The 19373-nt window shown below is 31.6% G+C and overlaps 1 protein-coding gene and 1 pseudogene across 1 annotated transcript; both read right to left on the bottom strand.

Annotated features, from left to right (window-relative positions):
- Positions 1-539: 539 nt before the first annotated feature.
- On the bottom strand, positions 540-2063 carry LOC131610614 (probable leucine-rich repeat receptor-like protein kinase At2g33170). Its single transcript, XM_058882606.1, has one exon. The coding sequence runs from the start codon at positions 1952-1954 to the stop codon at positions 791-793; it is 1164 nt and encodes a 387-aa protein (XP_058738589.1). The 5' UTR covers positions 1955-2063; the 3' UTR covers positions 540-790.
- A 12612-nt stretch (positions 2064-14675) lies between these two features.
- Positions 14676-17313, bottom strand: LOC131647240 (uncharacterized; annotated as a pseudogene).
- Positions 17314-19373: the final 2060 nt, after the last annotated feature.

Here is a 19373-nt window from a genome sequence, read left to right as displayed (position 1 = left end):
ATATTAAATTTATTTTTTATTATTAAAAATTATTTAATAATTAAATATTATATTTAATTCATTTAATAGATTAAAAAACAATTATCTATATATTTAAAAATCATTTTAATAAATTATTAATTCATATAACAAAGAAAAACAAAAAGAAAAAGCCCTAGTTATGGGTCGGCCAACCCCTGGCCGAACCCAAACTAGGGGGAAAAATTTCACCAATTCGCTCATCCCTAGCCGAACCAATGTACAAAGTGTGGCATATTAGTATTTTATTTTTGACATTGTGGTATTATGTTTTCAAAAATGGAGCATTGGTAAAAAAAATCTCACATTATTCTACAATATTTTTCAATCAAATTATTTTGAAAAGAATTTTATGCCAAATAATTGCACTTAGTGCTTGTTTGGTTTGGCGGCAGCAAATGTAAAAGCACGGCAAATATTCACGGTAGCATAGAAGCTACACTTTGTTGCTTCTGGCTTTCACAGTAAATACCTCTCCAAATGTGCGGCAGCTGAAGAAAAAAAGCTAATCCAAACGTACCTTTAATGTTTATAATATATGAAACAAACGAATTTCACATAACTCTATGACATCGAAACATTGACTACCTTATAATTACACAACACTTATTTTTCCCTGTCAACACAAAATGTTCTTTTTTTTGTAATACAAACATTTATATTATTTACTAACATTAATGTAGTTATACAAATTCTTGAAAAAATAGAAACCATAAAAATCTATTTATATTTCTATGGCTGTGTTAATTAACCATACAAACCATATGGTGTTCTATGATCTTCCACGTTGTGCTCGTTTGCAAACAGAACTGGGTTTCTGTGCTGGCGTACACATTTGCGAAGAAACTGGACACTTCTGTAGACAATTATCCCCCAAGCTACCGGAAACCGTAGCTCCGGCAGCCAACAACCCCGGCGGCGGATTCCCAACAAGGAAGTTCCCGTCCAAGAACAACTTCTTTATAGACTTGATCTGTCCATATTCCATTGGTATGTTCCCACGTAACGAGTTATGCCGAATCGACAAAAACGACAGCATAGGATATGCAGCTAGATTCGCGGGCGCGTAACCTTGGATTCTGTTGAATCCGAGGTTCAATGCTACAAGGTTGCTTCCTCCAGGGTGTGCTGGTTTTGAGATCTGAATCGCCGTGAAGCTGTTGTTGGCTAAATTCACTTGCTGCAGAGAGGGTAGAAGTAACAACCATGATTCGATTGTTCTGGTGAGTGAATTCTCGCTGAGTTCAACTACTGCTAGTTGAGTGGATTGATCAAAGGTTGGTTTTTGGAGTGGCCCGGATAGAGAGTTGTTCTTGATTGCGAGTTCGACTAAGTTCGGAGGTAGCTTCGGGATAGAGCCGGTTAGTTTATTGAAGCTTAAATCGATTCTGCGAATGGTTGCGAGGGAATTTATCGAGTTTGGGATAGGCCCGGAGAGGGAGTTATGTGAGAAGTCTATAGATTCGAGAGATTTGAGTTTGGTTATTGAGAGAGGGATTGAACCGGAGAAGGAGTTGGATCGGAGGGTTAAGGTTTTGAGATTTGAGAGGGAGGAGATTGAAGATGGGATTGAGCCGGAGAAGTTGTTGTCGGAGAGGTCTAGTGTGATGAGCTGGGTGAGTTGAGAGATGAGTGGTGTGAGTGTGCCTGAGTAGGTTGCTGAGTCGAGTGTGATTTGGTTGATGTGTGTGGAGTCAGTGGTGCAGGTGAATCCGCAGAGAAAGTAAATGCGGCGAGGGGTAGAGCATGGATCAGTGGTGAAGTTCCATGAGGCTATGCATGAGGAGGGTGGGATTGAGGAGGGGTTGATTGAGGCTTTGAAGGCTTTGAGAGCTTGAATGTCTGAGGGTGAAGTGAGGGATTGTGCAAGGAAATTGGTGTGGGAGATGGAGAGATAGATGGTGATAGTTAGGGAGAGGAATACGAGGTTTGGCATATTGAAAGCCTTGGTGTTTGTGAGATTCTAAAATGGAGTTTGCATTATTGTCGGTTAACAATTGTATTTGTATATAAAAGGAATGAAAGTGTAAATATTGTGAGAGTTACAAGTGACTAGTAGTTACCATATTTATATGTCTAAATAACACAGCACAAATGAATACAGTATACACCATAATATCATTGAAAGAGGGTGAAAGTTGTCTTTTCAAATGTGGTGGGAGACATTGAGGTTTAAAGCCTGAATAAGAATGGGGACAACATTGTTGACTAAAACTTGTTTGATTACATGTGCACTGCACTGAGGATCTGAGTGTGAAACTTATCCAGCTCACTTTTTGGGTTTATAGTATAATTTAACATCTAGTACTTAACTCCGTCGATGTCGATGTAGAGGTGTTTGAACAGATTCGGTTATCTTCTTGGCCTTGGCAGATTATAGGAGCGAAAGCAAAGGGCTCAATTAACTTTTATTTTTGGTGTCAAAATCCTTTAAAATCACTGTTAGAATAATTCTGTTGTAATCGGGCGAGTACCCCTTGTACTCTGTTAATGTTTAATAATATCCCATTGTTTATAAAAAAAATTATAGCTCAATTTTTTAGAAAATGATTTACAGAAAACACTATGAAAAAATAATTAAAATACAATTTCTAGCTAAATAGATTTTATACAGGGTTTGATGTCGGCATTATAAAACTAATGAAAAAATTGCCTTATCAAGATTAGTTTTTTAATGACGCGTAATACTACTATGAGAATTATGCTTTTAAACTTGTGTAAGTATTGCAAAGTACTTTGCATTTGTACTTTGTAATATAATAGTATCAATATCAATTATATTAAAATCATTGTAGATCTTTCATTAAAAGGCATAAAAAATCTAAGAGGAAAGTTATAGCATGGAACAACATCATAGTTGGTGTATGATGGACAATCTTGATTGATCTTGTTATGGAGCATAGTAGTTGCACTTGCACTTGCAGTGAAGACGTCGGCAAGTGAGTGGGGTTGATAGAGAGAGTGTAGTGGATGTCACATCGTCATTCTAAATATTTTGTTTTCCTTTTAGAATTTTAACTTCTTTTTTTGTTGATAAAAACAAGTGTTACAAAATGGAACATCTTGTAATTGTATACTAGTTACGAAATGTTTTCCTTACATTATTACATAAATAAATTTGTATAAAATAAATGGCCAATGTTTAACATTATTGTGTTCTGATAGTTTTTTTATTAAAAAATAAAATATATTAATGAAAAAACAATCAACTCAACTATAATATATGCTCGTAGCAAATTTAGAATAGAGTTTCACTAAGAACAACACAAAGAAAACCAAAAATAACATAGTTATGTGATAGAATAATTAATGTTAGACGTAAGGTTCTTTCATCAGATAGTTATATAAAAATTAACATGTTAAATGAAAAAAATTGAATAATTAAATTTAAAAAAATTAAACAAACTCATATTTCAAAAAATTATCCTATCGTAACGCCTCTTTTTTTTTTTTAATTTTTTACCTACGGATTTAATATTACCTGCAGATTTATCAGTGAATTTATCTACAGACCAAACATTAAAAGTTTTCATAATTATATTCGCAGGTAAATCTCCTGGTAACATAATTAGTAAACATAATAAGTAAGGTAATTTTTTTTAAATATGAATTTGTTTTGACATATTTTTTTTTTTTAAATTTGGTTATTAAAAAAAATTCATGTTAATTCACAATGGTGTCATGCAAATTTGAAATTACTCTTATCACTTGATAAGTTTTTCATCTCAATCACAAACTAATCTTGTCTTTCAATTAATTGATACTATAATTTTGCTTGAGAGTTATGAGATAAGGAAATAGAAGGGTTTTGAAAAAAAATTATGGAGAGAAAAAAATTTAAAGAATTTTAGAAGAGAGAGCTTTGAAGAACTTATTTTTCTTTAGAACACAAAATTTCTCTAATTTTATAAACTTCAAAATTTAATATAAAGAATTTGTTGGAGGGCTTAGCTCAATTCCCCAAATTTAACATATGGTATTATATTAATCTAAATATTACACATATATTAATGATAAATACCCATTTATTATTCTATACATACAAACGTTTTGGTAACATAATATAATTAATTTTCCGTGTGTTTTCTCATTATAGATAAAAGGTATATATAGTATACGAGGGTTGATCAAATGATATCCAGGTGTCAAATTTAGTAACATAACACTTTTAATAACTCTTTATTGTGTATTTGCATAGTAAAATCCACCGTTAGATTGAAATCTATTATTATATAGATCATGTCTATAAAATTTAACATCAATCGAAAATAATTTGATATGTTAAAGAGAATATCAAATTTAACAATTTTGTTAAAGTTTTGTAAAACGTTGATTTTTATGCATTTCCTTAACATATAAAATGATTTTCGATCAATATTAAATTATATATATATATATATATATATATATATATATATATATATATATATATATATATATATATATATATATATATATATATATATATATATATATATGTGTGTGTGTGTGTGTGTGTGGTTAAATATGTATGTGGTCTCCGTAAATAATCCAAAATCTTATTTTAGTCCTTGCAAAAATTTCTTTCAAAAAATGTCCTCTTAAAATTTTGGTCCTCGCCGTCTATTTGATTTAACGGAAGCTGGCGTGGAGTGCCACGTCAACGTCAGTTAAAGTCAATATTGAACCTTGCCAAAAAAACATGTGTTATATTGTGGGGGTTATAAACCTCCTAAATAACACCAAAACACAACTTACCAGAGTACTCCTGTTGCGTTTTCACTTTTCCAACTATACGAATTTCAGAACTAAACCTTGACCATATCTTGCATTATTTGAAAAACTTAACAATTTAAAACAGACAAATACATTTGGCTGATGTGATAGCACAAGTGATTGGTTAGTGTAACGTGTGTCATATCATACTCCTACATGATATACCATTTTGTACATATTCGATATTATACAATTTCAAATTGATCAAACAGGATAAACATGAAAAACTGAAAGCAAAACAAAGAATAATGCATTTGAGTATTTGAGGAACAACATGCAAAGCAAATGTCTGGCCAAAAATCTATCTTTGAAATCAGCACACAGTTTGTCTTAGCAAACGATTGGATTGCTAAATGATGAAGTAGCTTACTCCACAACAGTTATATATATCAACCTTAATTACATGGCTTTTTGATACATGTATGTAACACCTCATAAATTTTAACTCTTTTCTATAATATTAGAGCAATAACAAATTACAAAAACATTATAGAGTTTGTAACTTTGCTCCAAAAGACATCAAGGCTAGAAGTTTGATTTTATGCGCCTTGAAATTAATTAGCATGCTGCATGCCACAACCATACCCCAGCATGCCACAATCATACCCCAGCATGATGTAATTACGGGTGGACAAAATAAACAGGATAATTATTCTTGTACTATTTTATACTAAATAAAGTTTGGGAGAGCAAATATGAGATAATTCATTTGGCATATGCTATCCGATAATTGTAGTGCTTCTAGCCACTTATTGATAAGGCTTTTGATGAAATGGACAGACATGCTAAGCTCTGGAATGACATTCTTCCACATCATGCTAGCATACAGCTCTAAGGCTTTATCAACCTTACTTGCATGTGACACACTTGTTAATACCATTTTCAGAGTAGAACACAAAAATAATGAAACAATAGAACTTTCAAACAGACCTTCTTGAGTAATTGGCACAACAATAGTTAATTAAGGCTCGGACATCATGTGAATGAACTTTTATATAATCAACATAGACCCATTTCTCTTTCTCCATGGTTGACGAAGACAGTTTGTAAAGAACAACATGCATAATAGAAATAAATGTGTTTTGTTTATTGAAAGAATAAGTTATGTTTTTCTATTTCAAATAAAATGGGTAGCTTTTTCAATGATGGAACTTCAAATTATATAATTGAATATTGACCATGTGATTAGTGTTACAATGGCTACAATAAAAAAGTAATGGAATGGAAAGGAAACACATCAGAACTACGTACACTTGAAAAACGCAACAGGGGTACTCAAATGCTAAGTTGTATTTTGGTGTTATTTTAACGAGGTTTGTAACCCCCCACAATATAACACTTTTTGTTGGCAATGTCCAATGTTGACTTTATATGGTGGCATCTCACGTGGTGTGTCACGTTAGTTTCCGTTAGATCAAATAGACGGCAGAGACCAAAATTATAGACGGAAGATTTTAAGAGGATCATTCGTTAAAAGAAAATTTTACAAGGACTAAAATTAGATTTTAGATTTTTTATAGGGACCCATATATATATATATATATATATATATATATATATATATATATATATATATATATATATATATATATATATATATATATTCAAACTTGCTTTATTATTTAAAATTTCTGACTTCCTCTATGTCAATGGTCTTTCTATCCTACCATTGTAAATTAGATCAAAAAAGTCATTTAAATAAATTCACCTTGGTTATGATATTGATAGGGGCCGGGTTCTAAATATTGTCAATCTATCAAATTAAATATATTCACCTAGGTTGTGATCTCTAGTAATCCAAAACTCGTGCCGAGAGGTTATTAAGTATTGTTCCCGCTAAAAATTGAATTCAGTATTCTTTGAACTTTCATTCCTAAGCAGGAACCTGTTCACCCCTCAAACTCAATTGTTTGGTTAAAACTAATTATTTTTTATAATAGTCAATCTAGAAGTTAAAATTGAATTTTAAGAAGTGTTTGAATGTAGTACTAGAATATGTTTACTGATGAAACTTTAATTTTTAAGAGTGTGTTCCTTTCAAATTGACTTTTGCTGCAGATTGGACCATTTGAACTAATCAATTAGTTAAGCACTAAGATTTGAAAAAATTGTTTGAATGTATTGTTCAATACTTTAGTAAGTGCTTAGACACCATGATTATCTTTTTATTACATGTATGATGGCATACTAAGACGTTATCTAAGTTACTAAGTGTTGAATCTAATTGGTGAGAAAAGGATCTAAAGCTATTGAAGCAAAAGCGTAAAGTTCTACGTTGAAAGTTTTTGTCATTATTGTTACCATAATTTTCCCACAATATTTATTGAAAGCAGCAAAATATTTACAACCTACAATTTGGAAATTAATACAACTCCCTTATATCTGTTACAAAAGTCCACTTCTTCACTATATACTTGTGGTACAATGATGCCTTTAAACAAACGAGTATCATTATTACACATGCCTAACAAGGTTATATTTGGTGATCGAGCAAAGTAAGATAGAAGAAATAAGATAGCTTTAATTCAAAAAATACTTTAACATCCAATGCTTCTGCAGAGGATTGACCACCCTTCTAGTCCATCTACATTTATGTCTATTTTCACAAAGCTTTTTGTCATTTTCTTTGTACTAGGTACCCTCATATTCATTAGTGTTTGACTCCTTAACAATTTAATAGGCTGATACTCTAATCCTTCTCATTTGAACTAAAAAATGCTTATGGTATTGTGAGGGTGTTCTTGAATCCCAACCAAAATTGACTGAACTAGTCAACCCAAACCCCTTGATATTGTTTCATTACCACACTAATTACATATATGGTCGTTTTAACCACTTAAATTATAAGATATTTGTATACATTTACTTGTTATGTTGGTATAATAAATGCGTTGTCATTTTTAATATAAAGTAAATTGGTAGTAAGCTAACATGTGAGCCTAGCAATAGAGTTCCATCTGCCTTCACCATGCAACTTGACATATTCAATAAGCAATTTCTTATCTTTAGAAGTCCAAATTCATTTCCATCATCTCTTTCTCGCAGAGATACATAAAGATAATCGTTTCTCCTCCTTTTTTTTCCTCTTCCATCTATCTATTTTAAGATTTTTCATACGGAATTAGTGAAGAAGCTAAGACCTCCCATTATCTTTCTGTATAGACTGAATTCAAAAAATCTATATTCACCATAATTTGTTATATATAACTTGGATGATAGGTACCAATTTGAATATTGGATATATATATATATGGTTTGAATATGACGATCTATAACCCTCGGGCATAAAAGCCAATAAGGCAAAATATTTAAGATAGTAAGTTGAGATAAAAATATATAATGATCCAAAACCCCCCAAATATGATGTTTGTAAAAACAAAAATGCTTACTATAATATAGATATTGGATGATTTTGAAAGTCACCCAATACGTATAATGCATCCACTTGGATTTTGAAGTGAGCCACTTCGAAGTGAGAAAATGTTTCTGAAAAACCATATCTTGTTAGATTAATACACACCTTGGTATATGCACGATCTATAAGATGACCTATTTGAGAGAAATATATACATCCATTTTCATCGGTGTCGTATCACCAACACAAGGAATGAGCGATGCATGAGTTTTATCAAAATGTTCTTTATTTTTCTGTACAGTGTTATGTATGATTCCTTACGAGTCTTCAACTCTTTGATAAGATGTTGGCAGACAAGTGTCTGATTTCCCTCTCTGCTACACAAAAAACTAAAATAGCACGATAATACACTTACCATCACCTTTGACAAATCCAATCAATATATTTATGCATTAAAATTGTCTTCTCTTTAATATGTATCATTTATGGTAAAAGTCGTAATGGTGGTGAAGACAATGGTATATTGATGCGAGCATCTTTGGAAACACTTTTTCTGGACTGTAAAATTGGATAGTCTGAAAAAGTGTGTCAACATGTTCGAAATAGGATGAATACAATTTGGTTGAATTGTCACTCGATGTTGGTTTGACTTTTTTAGGAGCACCATTTGTTTTTACTGATTGTATGGGTAAATTCAAATATGTTATTTCTAGATAGAAAATCTTCCTCATTTTCTATTTAATGTGAAGTTTCATGATATCAACAACTTTCAAAAATCTCTCTTGAATGACCTTTCATTTTGTCATGATATATAATTTGACTTCCTCTCTTTCACCACTCCATCATCAACTTTCAAAAATCTCTCTTGAACGACCTCTCATTCTGTCATAATAGATATATTTGGCTTGCTTTCTTTCACCACTCGATCATCATTAAATCAGAGCCTTTTTTAGTGAAAGTAAACCTAGTTCATACCTATGGGCTTGTCAAGTTTCATCTTTTTGGAAATCAAACAAACACACTAAAAGAAAAGAATAACCTCCTTGTATTAACTCCTCAATTCCATCTTAAACTACTTGGTTGGACTTCTATTCACCAACACCGAAACTAAGGATGGTCTTAAGCATTCTAAAATTCACCCAATTGTTTAAATCTTAAGCTTTTTTAAAATGCATTTTAATATTTTTCCTCCTAGTCTCTTTAACAATTTCATTTGCAGTAAGAATCCAATATAAAAATATTGTGTCTGGTATAAAAGCTGATTTTATCTTTGAAATGATGGTGTCGATAATTTTTTTCAATCTATTTGATAAATTCTTATGCATGACTTTAAAAATGCATCCTACCAAAGTTATTGGTTTATAATATGAAATCTTAGTCGAATCATTTTTCTTTTGAATTAGAACTAAGAAATAACAATTTGCCCCTTTTACCATTTGACTGTTAGAATGAATTTTTTATCATAACTTTCATGATGTCGCAATTGATGTCCTCATAAATTTCTTTTTTAAATATGAAGTTGACTCCATCTGAGCCTGAATTTTTAAGCTTTCATAATCCCAGATTGTTCTACAGACTTCATCTTTTGAGAAATCTTGGACCTTGTTTTTTTATATCCATCTCATCCACTTTTTTGAAATTGATATTGGTGGATATCAATCTCTCCCTTGCTAGAAAAAATACTCTGGAAACTATTACAATTTTGTATCTTGTCAGCTTCTTTAGTCAATCTTCCATTCACTTTTAATTATATAAGGCATAATCTTCCACCCATAAGGCATAATCCATTATATGAGTTATCTAAACTGAAAAGGCTATGTTGACCTATAATGTCAAAACTCCTCATGATATTTCTTTTGAAGGTTTGATAGCATTAGAAACCCATATCAAACGACATATATTAGTTTTGGGGTTTGAATTAGTTTTTAGATATATTATTTTCTTGGAAACACCTCATAATCATGTGATATTGTAGATGATCAATTTCATTAATAAAATTTTGGATATATCTTACTCCCATTTGAAGCCATGCGAACTTAAGTGGCTCATTCTCCTCCATTCGCTCATATTGCCAATTCTTGCATAATCTTGACCTTATTGCCTTTATGGAACAATCTTAAAATTTTTCCTACGTCTTGCACATCTTTGGTCATTTCCACCGCCTTTTCATATAGTAAAACCCAACTATTTTCTTCCTTGAGCAACATTCCTCTTTTAATTTCTTTGAATAATAAAACTTATTCCTCAAGTGCCTAATTTTGATCAACCATAGATTTTTCCTCTTCATATAATAATTGCTAGTGATCATATCATATCACATTCCTCGTCCTTTCGTCTCCCATGGAAGTCACTAGTGGAGGTGTCAATGAATCATCTGAGTTTACCATGTTGTAGCCTTCATCTTCCTATGTGTTTTCCCCTCTTTCCAAATCTCTTTCAGCAAAGGCACATTCACATATTTCTTTTATTATTATCATATTTAATCTCTCTTTATTTATTTGGATCCTTCTCTTCTTTTTAATGAGTTCCATTATTCGTGTGCTGACCATGACACAAGCCACATCCAAACTCTTTGTATTTTATACTAAAAGATCAACATTTATAAACATTTCAAAAGTTGTTGCCAGTATTAAAAAAAATCTTATTTCTCCATGCATAAATTGATATTCCAATTGTACAACATCAAATATATCTTTATATTGCCACATATATTTATTAAAAAACATATTTGAGCCTTTAAAAAACTCTCTGATATTATTGTCCTCGTCTATCTTTAGGAACACCTTTTCTCTCCCATTGAAATGGATTTTACTATCATAATACCTTCTACCAATCTTTGTTGTAGAGCTAGTATATAGTATATGTCATGCACACAACCAAGGTAACATTTCTTATCCCATAAATTTGTTTCTCACTCATTGTCAGAGAAATTCCAGCACCCCTTATGATTTTTCCTTCTAATTTCCCTTGTTTTCCTCATGTCTATACTCAAAGGTTTCTTCTATGCTCTGGTACGTTGTGCTATTCATAATTATTTTTTCTTACGATTTTACTTATCTTCTTGGGCTTTGAGTTCTCTTAATCCTTTGTTTGAAGGGTGTTGTTTACTACACCTCATATAGTAATCACACACCCTATGAAAACCCAAAGTTCCCTTTCTATAGTTCAAATTCCAATATTCGAAGCCCATTTTCAACAAATTCACTTCATGACTGAGGAACCCGGTTTTTGTCACAAAATTGGTCAAGATTCCAATCTCTGTATGATAGGTCCAAATTCCAATCTCCGAATTTACCCCTTGATTGTGTTTTTGACCATTTGATAGTAAGTTAGAAGAAAATTGACATTTTTATAAACTCATATTATAATTCATTTATAAATCATTCGCACAATAAAACATACACATTTGTTATTCAGTAATAAGATCAAAATAAAAGAATTACTGCATATATATAAATTTCAAAATGTCAAATACAAAATGTCACCATGTCATAATCAACCCAAGTACAAACCATAATACAAAAAAGCTAAACTATGCAACATAAAATATCGGGAATGAGCATCTTGACCCCCACATTCCTCCTTTGTCGCCAGTACTACAACGTATATTGTGCCTCTGCTAAGATGATATGTGGAGTGGCCATCGAAGGGGCACCTTCCACAAACTTACCTATAGATGCGACCTTTTTACCAATAGCCACAATATGATGCCATATCTACAACACATCAACGACATGGTTTTCCCTCACCGGCTTTTCCTATAAGATCTCCTAATGAGCTAACCTCAAGGGATATCACTCTATATTTTTTGTATATGGATATGACTATATAAAATCATTGGATGTATTCGTATATCGTACTCTATGGACGAGGAGTTGGCACACGACATTCATACTTCGACACCAGATGATCAAAGTAAGCAGCAAAGATCTCATCAACATCCATGCGGAGGACAGTGGCAGGAGCAACTACAATGGTGTCTTTGGGTATACCCTATATATACCTAAACTCGTGTAGGATTTGCTCAGGTGGATAGAAGTACATAATTTGAGATCAATAAACCAACCATACATAGTATAACGCCATCACCTCCAAGGGTGATTGAGCACACACACAACAAAGCCTCAAAGTAGTCTTTCACATATGCCCAATTGATGAGTTGTGGAAAATACTAATGGATCCATGCTTGAAAATGGTTCAAATGAAATATTAGTAACAAATCAATATAAGATATGTATTATGACTTTAATATCACTAAAGGTGACAAAAAACTACGGTAGATAGACAGTTGTTCCTAGTCAACTATCAAATCTTCCACGTACTACCCTAAGCTAGTCTAGAGTAGAGGTACATAAAAAATTAACCCCCCCCCCCCCCATTATACTCGTGGACCCTTTCCACGTCAATAAAATATATGAGGTATATAACACCGACATAGGTTGCACTTTTGTCCATAAAAATGGACGTGCCTACCAAAACTAATAGGTATTACCTTAACACACACACTTTGTAGTATACATACCATGCAACATTACTGTCATTGTAACACCATTTAAACCCCACGGAAAATATATTGCATAAATCAAATTAAAACATGGATATCAAGAGAGCGTCACATGTATTTCAAAATATAACAAAATAAAATTGACATACAAATTGCATCTGGTCATGTTCATAACACACATTTGAATATCATGTTTCATATGCACATCACAACGGAATAATAAAATAATAAAAATTATCAATATCTCGACATCTAATAAGCCATGCATACAAGCATTAGGCACCAAGGCCACCACCACATAAATCCAACATAATCAAAATGAAATGAGAGTAATACAATATCTCTCAAAACATAAACATGAAATCAAACATACAACCCCAAGTGTTACATAACCAGAGCATGAGACTACTCTATACATAAACAAACGATAAATGGAAATAAAAGCTCCTCGGCTAAATCCTCGAAAGCAACAGGCACCTCTACTCCTCAGTACCTGAGCAATGCCGTATAAAACATCATTCCAAGAAAAGGGTGAAAATTCATATTATTATGAAAATATATAATAATAAGTAATGCATAACAAACATTCACAATTGAATTCATCGCACTTCACATATTCATGTATTCAACACATTTCAATATATTTCATATATTCACATATATAAAACTACCCCACAATTCAATATAAGAAAGATAATCGTTCACAATTACCACAAATGTATCAATTAAATCAATTATCACATATTGCATACTAAAACATAAAATTAACATTGACACATGTGACTCCAATGCAACTCAATGCAATATGCATGTGGTACCAATCGTGAACACCAGGTTCACCTTCTTCCAGATCCCTACCATAGGATCAGAACCACCAATTATGAACATACAGTTCACTATTTTAGATCCCTATCATAGGACCAGAACCACCAATCGAGCATCATCCTCCCATGAATGCATGTGCAAAATAACCAATATATGCATTTAGTATCATCTCTCAATCTTAATCATACAAGCATATATCTCACCATTCATCACATATGAATTTCACACCATTTACACAAACATACACATATTCATGTTATCAATCACAAATGAAAACATCTTCACAAGACTCACCAAATCAACACGTAACTAATAACAAGTAGCAAACAATGCCCTACAATGCTATTCTCAACCAATATCAATTCATAACATTCTATTACAAAAAATCAAGTATCATGTAATATTCGAAAATTCATTTTACACCCATCCAAATCATACCAAATGAATTATTAAAATTCATGGAAATCAATGTTAAATCATAAACATATATACCACTATCCAATTCATGAAGAAATAAAATAAAAGTTTCCAGACCATGCTAAGCCCGGTCTTTCGCGCTAAGCGCGATTGCTTCTCTTGTGAGAAACTCTGCTACTAACAACAATTTTCCTCACACGAAATTCTCCAACCATAACTCATCCAAACAACAATTAATCATGGAATTAGTGTTTTCTACCATGTATCTAACTTATAGATTCATATAGCAACATAAAAACATGGTTTCAAACATCAATTTCATCATTTCACCAAATCCTAACATGTGAAATCTATGAGATGAAGAACAAAATCTAATTTCATGTTACTCCCCATAATATATCATTATACAAACCCATAAATCAAGAAATATCACCCTTACCTTAGTGATTTCTCCTCCTAGGGTTAGCCTTCTTCTTCTCATCTCTTCTCTTCTATCATCTTCTTTCTCTCCTCTTTTCTTTCCCTCTTTTTCCTCTTTTCTTACAATCTTTCTTTTTTCTCTTATTTTGTGAAAACCCTTACTAATCTTATTTCACTAATGGGCTTAACAAATGACACCTCCATATTTCTCATACTAACTCAACATAGGCTCAATTAGTTATTTTCTCATTTTCACACTTCTAACCCAAAACCACATATATTACAAATATATCACAAAACACAAATTTAATCAATTATCATACCATATAATAATAAATAAAATAAACAAATCATAATAAAATAATTAATAAATAATAAAAACTAAAAAAACATGATGTTACAATCATCATCCACAACTACAGCCAGGTAGTGCTCATACAGATCCACGAAGAAGGAAAACCTAGCATGACATCCATTGGTGTCATCTAACTCTTGGTGAGCTTTTCCCGATTCAACTCTCAAATAAGTAACCATCATGTCTAGTGCCCCAGGTCTGCTGGTCCCGGAGTAATTTAATAATTTTCCCTATGTAGGAAAATGAAGAAGGCACGAGACATCATTAAGTGTGATGGAAATCTCACCCATCGGAAGATGAAATGACGATTACCCTACGCGCCATATGTGTAGACAATAATTCATAGTTAATATAAACATAGATAGTCCTACATAAATCATGAAACCTAGATAGTTCATGCATCCTGGAACCATGTCTCATTAGGTTACGTCAACTTTTCAACCTTCCAACCGTGGCTAATACACTTAAACTTAAACGTATCACGGTACTACAAAAATAAAATACACCGTCTAATATCCAGATTTTTTTAATATCTAAATTGCGTGGTCCTGATTCTAATCTAGGTGTGATATGTTATGCGCGTCCAGAGTCCAATATCCAGAGTTTTTTAATATCTAACTTTAAGGGTTATATTCGACCTCCAAGGATAGTTTGTATTTTAAGTGCGTTCAGATTTTAAAATTTATAAATGAAGGTTATTTTTGGCATTTTGGTGCATGAGTAACACATGAGGTTAGGGATGTCAATGGGGCGGGGGACACTTCCCCATCTTTTTCCCCGCCATCAAATTCATTCCCCATCCCCGTCCCCGTGACGGGGAATTTTTATCCCCATCCCCGTTCCCCGCGGGATCCCCGTAGATCCTACATTTATTCATTAATATTTTATTTTTTAAAATGTTTATATTTTCTATAAAAATAAAAAGCACAACGAATTCACATATTTATTTTGTTATTAAAAAAATACTAGTATTTGACATTTATTATTTTTTATTAAAAATACTAATGGGACACAAAATAATAATATTTTTTTTATAAATTTCTATAAAATGCTATACAATTCAACAACATGAATTATAATACTTTTAAAGTAACAATATGCCAACAACATAAATATGCTTAAAAAACTATACTTCATCAAAACTAATAAGGGATAATTGTAAAATTTAGCATCATGAGTATGCTTGAAAAGCTAAAAAAAACTTCATAATAAGTCAACTAAAAGCAAAAGTCAGCATATCTCTATTTGCTCAATTGATAACACACATAAAGTAGAAATATCAAAATACTTAAAACAAAGTTACATATAAATAAACTAAAATATTAAGCAAAATATCCAAACAATAATGATCAATCATGTCTCTCTTTCCAACTTCTCCTTGCAAGGTCTTCTTCCTCATTCCACAATTAGATATGGCTTTCTTTTTCCTACGAAAAGTAAACAATTAATAATTATATCTACTTAAAAAATACTTTAAAAACTAAAAGATAATCAACACTAATATGTAAATTACCTTATTATTATCATCATCATCATCCATATCTTCATCCACACATTCGATTTGAGTCAAAGTTTTTGAGTAACCTAAGAAACAAATAGCTAAATTAAAATTTAAAAAAGCATTTCAATTAATCTTGAAAAGATAAAAATATATTACCTTTTATATCTTTTCGGATCCAATCTTGAGTGCACATCAAAGCCTTTAAAGTGTCTTCCTTCAACCTACTACGTTGTTGACTTAAAACACGGGCACTAGTACTAAAGGCGAACTCTGAAGCAACAGTAGAGATAGGAATTGCTAAAAAATCCCTTGCAATCTTTTACAAAGTTGGAAATTTCAAACCATTTTGTTTCCACCATCCTAAGATGTCAATTTTTTTTTTTTTGTTTATCAAGCAAGACATCATCTTCCAAGTAGGAAGTAAATTCTGACTTGACATTTGTAGTTGAAGTATTTTCCATCACATATTCCGAATAAGCCTCCTCCCAATCTTGACTTGTGACATCAATGTCATCTACCAATGCGGCTTTTATTCTTTGCAAGTATTTTCATTTGCTTTGACTTCTCACTTTCATACAACTTCATTATATCATTCTTCATGGTGTTGCGAGAAACTATCTTGAACAAAGGTTGAAGAGAATGACTATAATTTCTAAAACCAATATGGTTAACCATCATGATGGGATATTCATGCAATATAATCATCTTCACGAGTTCATTCCTAGAAACATCTTGATTAAATGTATAATTTCCAACCACAAATGATTCATGTCTGTTTTCGGATTTTTTTCTGTCACTTTAAGCATGGCTTGTTTTGGACCTCTCTCTGTGCGTTTTGGACATATGCTAATATGATCAAATAAATGTTTAGTACCATTTTTTGTATCACCACCAATTTTCTTATCAAAAGATTTGCATATAGCCTTCCAAAGGCCTCCTATTTTTTGCCTTTTAAAATAGGGCCAAGCATCTGATTTTAATCCCCTTTTGTTAGGACTTGTAGTGGGTTCAACAGGAGCTTCAGGATCTTGATTTTCTATATTTATTTCATTTGGAGTAGATTGAACTTCCTGTGTGAGTGAAACTCCAATACTTTCTATAGAAACTCCATTCCCTTCCAAAGCAACATTAGGACTATTAGATGATTGAAATTCACCAACCATTCTTTTACCAAAAACCTGGCACATACAAACACAAATTTTAAAAGACTACATGAAAGTAGAACAGAAATAATAAATATATGAAAAAAATAATAAATAAATGAAATAGTAAATACATGAAATTCACACAAAAAAATAATTAATAAAAAAAATCTTATATTTCTAAATATATAATGCATTACACATATTTCTAAATGTATGAAGTATATTTCTAAATATATTATGCCTTATTTACTGTAACTTTTCAATTAGAAATAATAATATATATATTAATTAATTATATACATTGATAATACATAAGATTATCAATCCACTTTATGATTATTTACGTATATACAAACTTAATGGCTTTGGTCTTATAATTAGAAATATAAGATATTTGATTTTTTTTTTATGGGTGATAGCATGATATATTTATTCATTAAAAAAGTAATATTTTATTGTTTAATTTAAAAAATTAAATTATAGTGTGATATATTAATAAAAGATAGGAAAAGTATATTTTAATATTTTTTAAGAAAAAACTGATGACATTATTTTAATTACAATTTACAAATGCATAGTATAGTTAAAAAATGAACACAAAAATATTCAAAAGGAGATAAAAATGAGTAATTTTTTTATAATTTTATATTTTTTTTTAATATGCAAATGATTTGATAACTCTAAAATTTTTAAACAATTTAATTTAACGTTAGTCAAAATAATCTACTTTTCCTATATGCAATTACATGAACAACTTTATGAGAATCAAGGAGAAACAATCTACTTTTTTCTATAAACAATAATATGAACAAATTTATGAGAATCAAGGAGAAATAATCTATTTTTTCCTATAAATAATTACATGAATAAATTTATGAAAATCAAACCTTATTGATGAAATTGTAAGAGCTGTGAATAATGGAAGCACACCAAACAGAGGAGATGATGGACGGTGGTGAGCCGTGACACTGGCAGAGAAGATGGAATTGGAAGAGGAAGATGAATGGAGATTTGACTGCAGACACTACAACACGGAAGCCCTATAAGAGCGTTTTTTTTGGGCTTTAAGAGCGCTTTAAAGCGCTGCCAAAGCCAGCGCTGGCGTAGGTAACGAAAGCGCTTTTAAAAGCGCTCTGGTAGCCCCCCTATAAGAGCGCTTTTTCCAGAAAAGCGCTCTGGTAGACCCCCCCTATAAGAGCGCTTTTTCCAGAAAAAACGCTCTAGTAGACCCCCCCTATAAGAGCATTTTTTCTGGAAAAAAGCGCTCTTGTAGCCCCCCTATAAGAGCGCTTTTCCAAAAGCGCTTTCGTAGGTTGCTTTTTTTTTAAATTTTTTTTCTTTTTTTTTAATCTTAGGCAGCGCTTTTAGTAATAAAACGCTTTAGTAGGTGGCCCTTTAAGAGCTTTTTTTAAAAGCGCTGTCGTTGCTAAACGAGGTATTTTAAAGTGCAACCTGTAATTTCAGCCTCTCAGTTCGACCTGTAATATTTTCGACCTGTAATATATTTTCAACCTGTAATATTTTCGACCTGTAATATATTTTCGACGATATATTTTCAACCATAGGTAGGACTATATATATACTAATATAATACCATTATAATATCCAAAATTATATATATACATCATTATAGTTCCAAAATTATATATATACATCATTATAGTAACCATATATCCTAGAGTACTATAATATTATACTTCAAATCGACACAAATCCTACATGAATAGCTGATGAATATAAAATTGACACAAATCCTCTTTGATTTCTTCCAACTTAAGTCTCGTGTAAGAAGCAGCACGGAATTCGTCAAAGTACTACAGAAAATGAGTATTACTTAATATAATCTAAAAGTTACAAAGTTAGTAAGTTCATCACTTAAAAATCAGAGAATATTCCACATGTCGGAATAATGAGTATTACACTACACCAATGAGAATGACATAAAGGGACATGGCAGTTCAATTGTTAGTGTTTTGTTCTGTTTTTAGTCTGGAATCAGAGAAAATAATTCATAGGCTGGTAGGGAAAAATTATGTTACAGAACTATTAGAACATTAACACAGTTTAGAATCTATCAC

Source organism: Vicia villosa, linkage group LG1, assembly GCF_029867415.1.
Source record: "Vicia villosa cultivar HV-30 ecotype Madison, WI linkage group LG1, Vvil1.0, whole genome shotgun sequence".
Lineage (NCBI taxonomy): Eukaryota > Viridiplantae > Streptophyta > Magnoliopsida > Fabales > Fabaceae > Vicia > Vicia villosa.
The sequence above is the reverse complement of the archived record's forward strand: the minus strand, read 5'-3'. Positions and strand labels throughout refer to the sequence as shown.

Excerpts from the sequence above, each read along its gene's own strand:
- LOC131610614 (XM_058882606.1), bottom strand. The coding sequence starts at position 1,954 with ATGCCAAACCTCGTATTCCTCTCCCTAACTATCACCATCTATCTCTCC.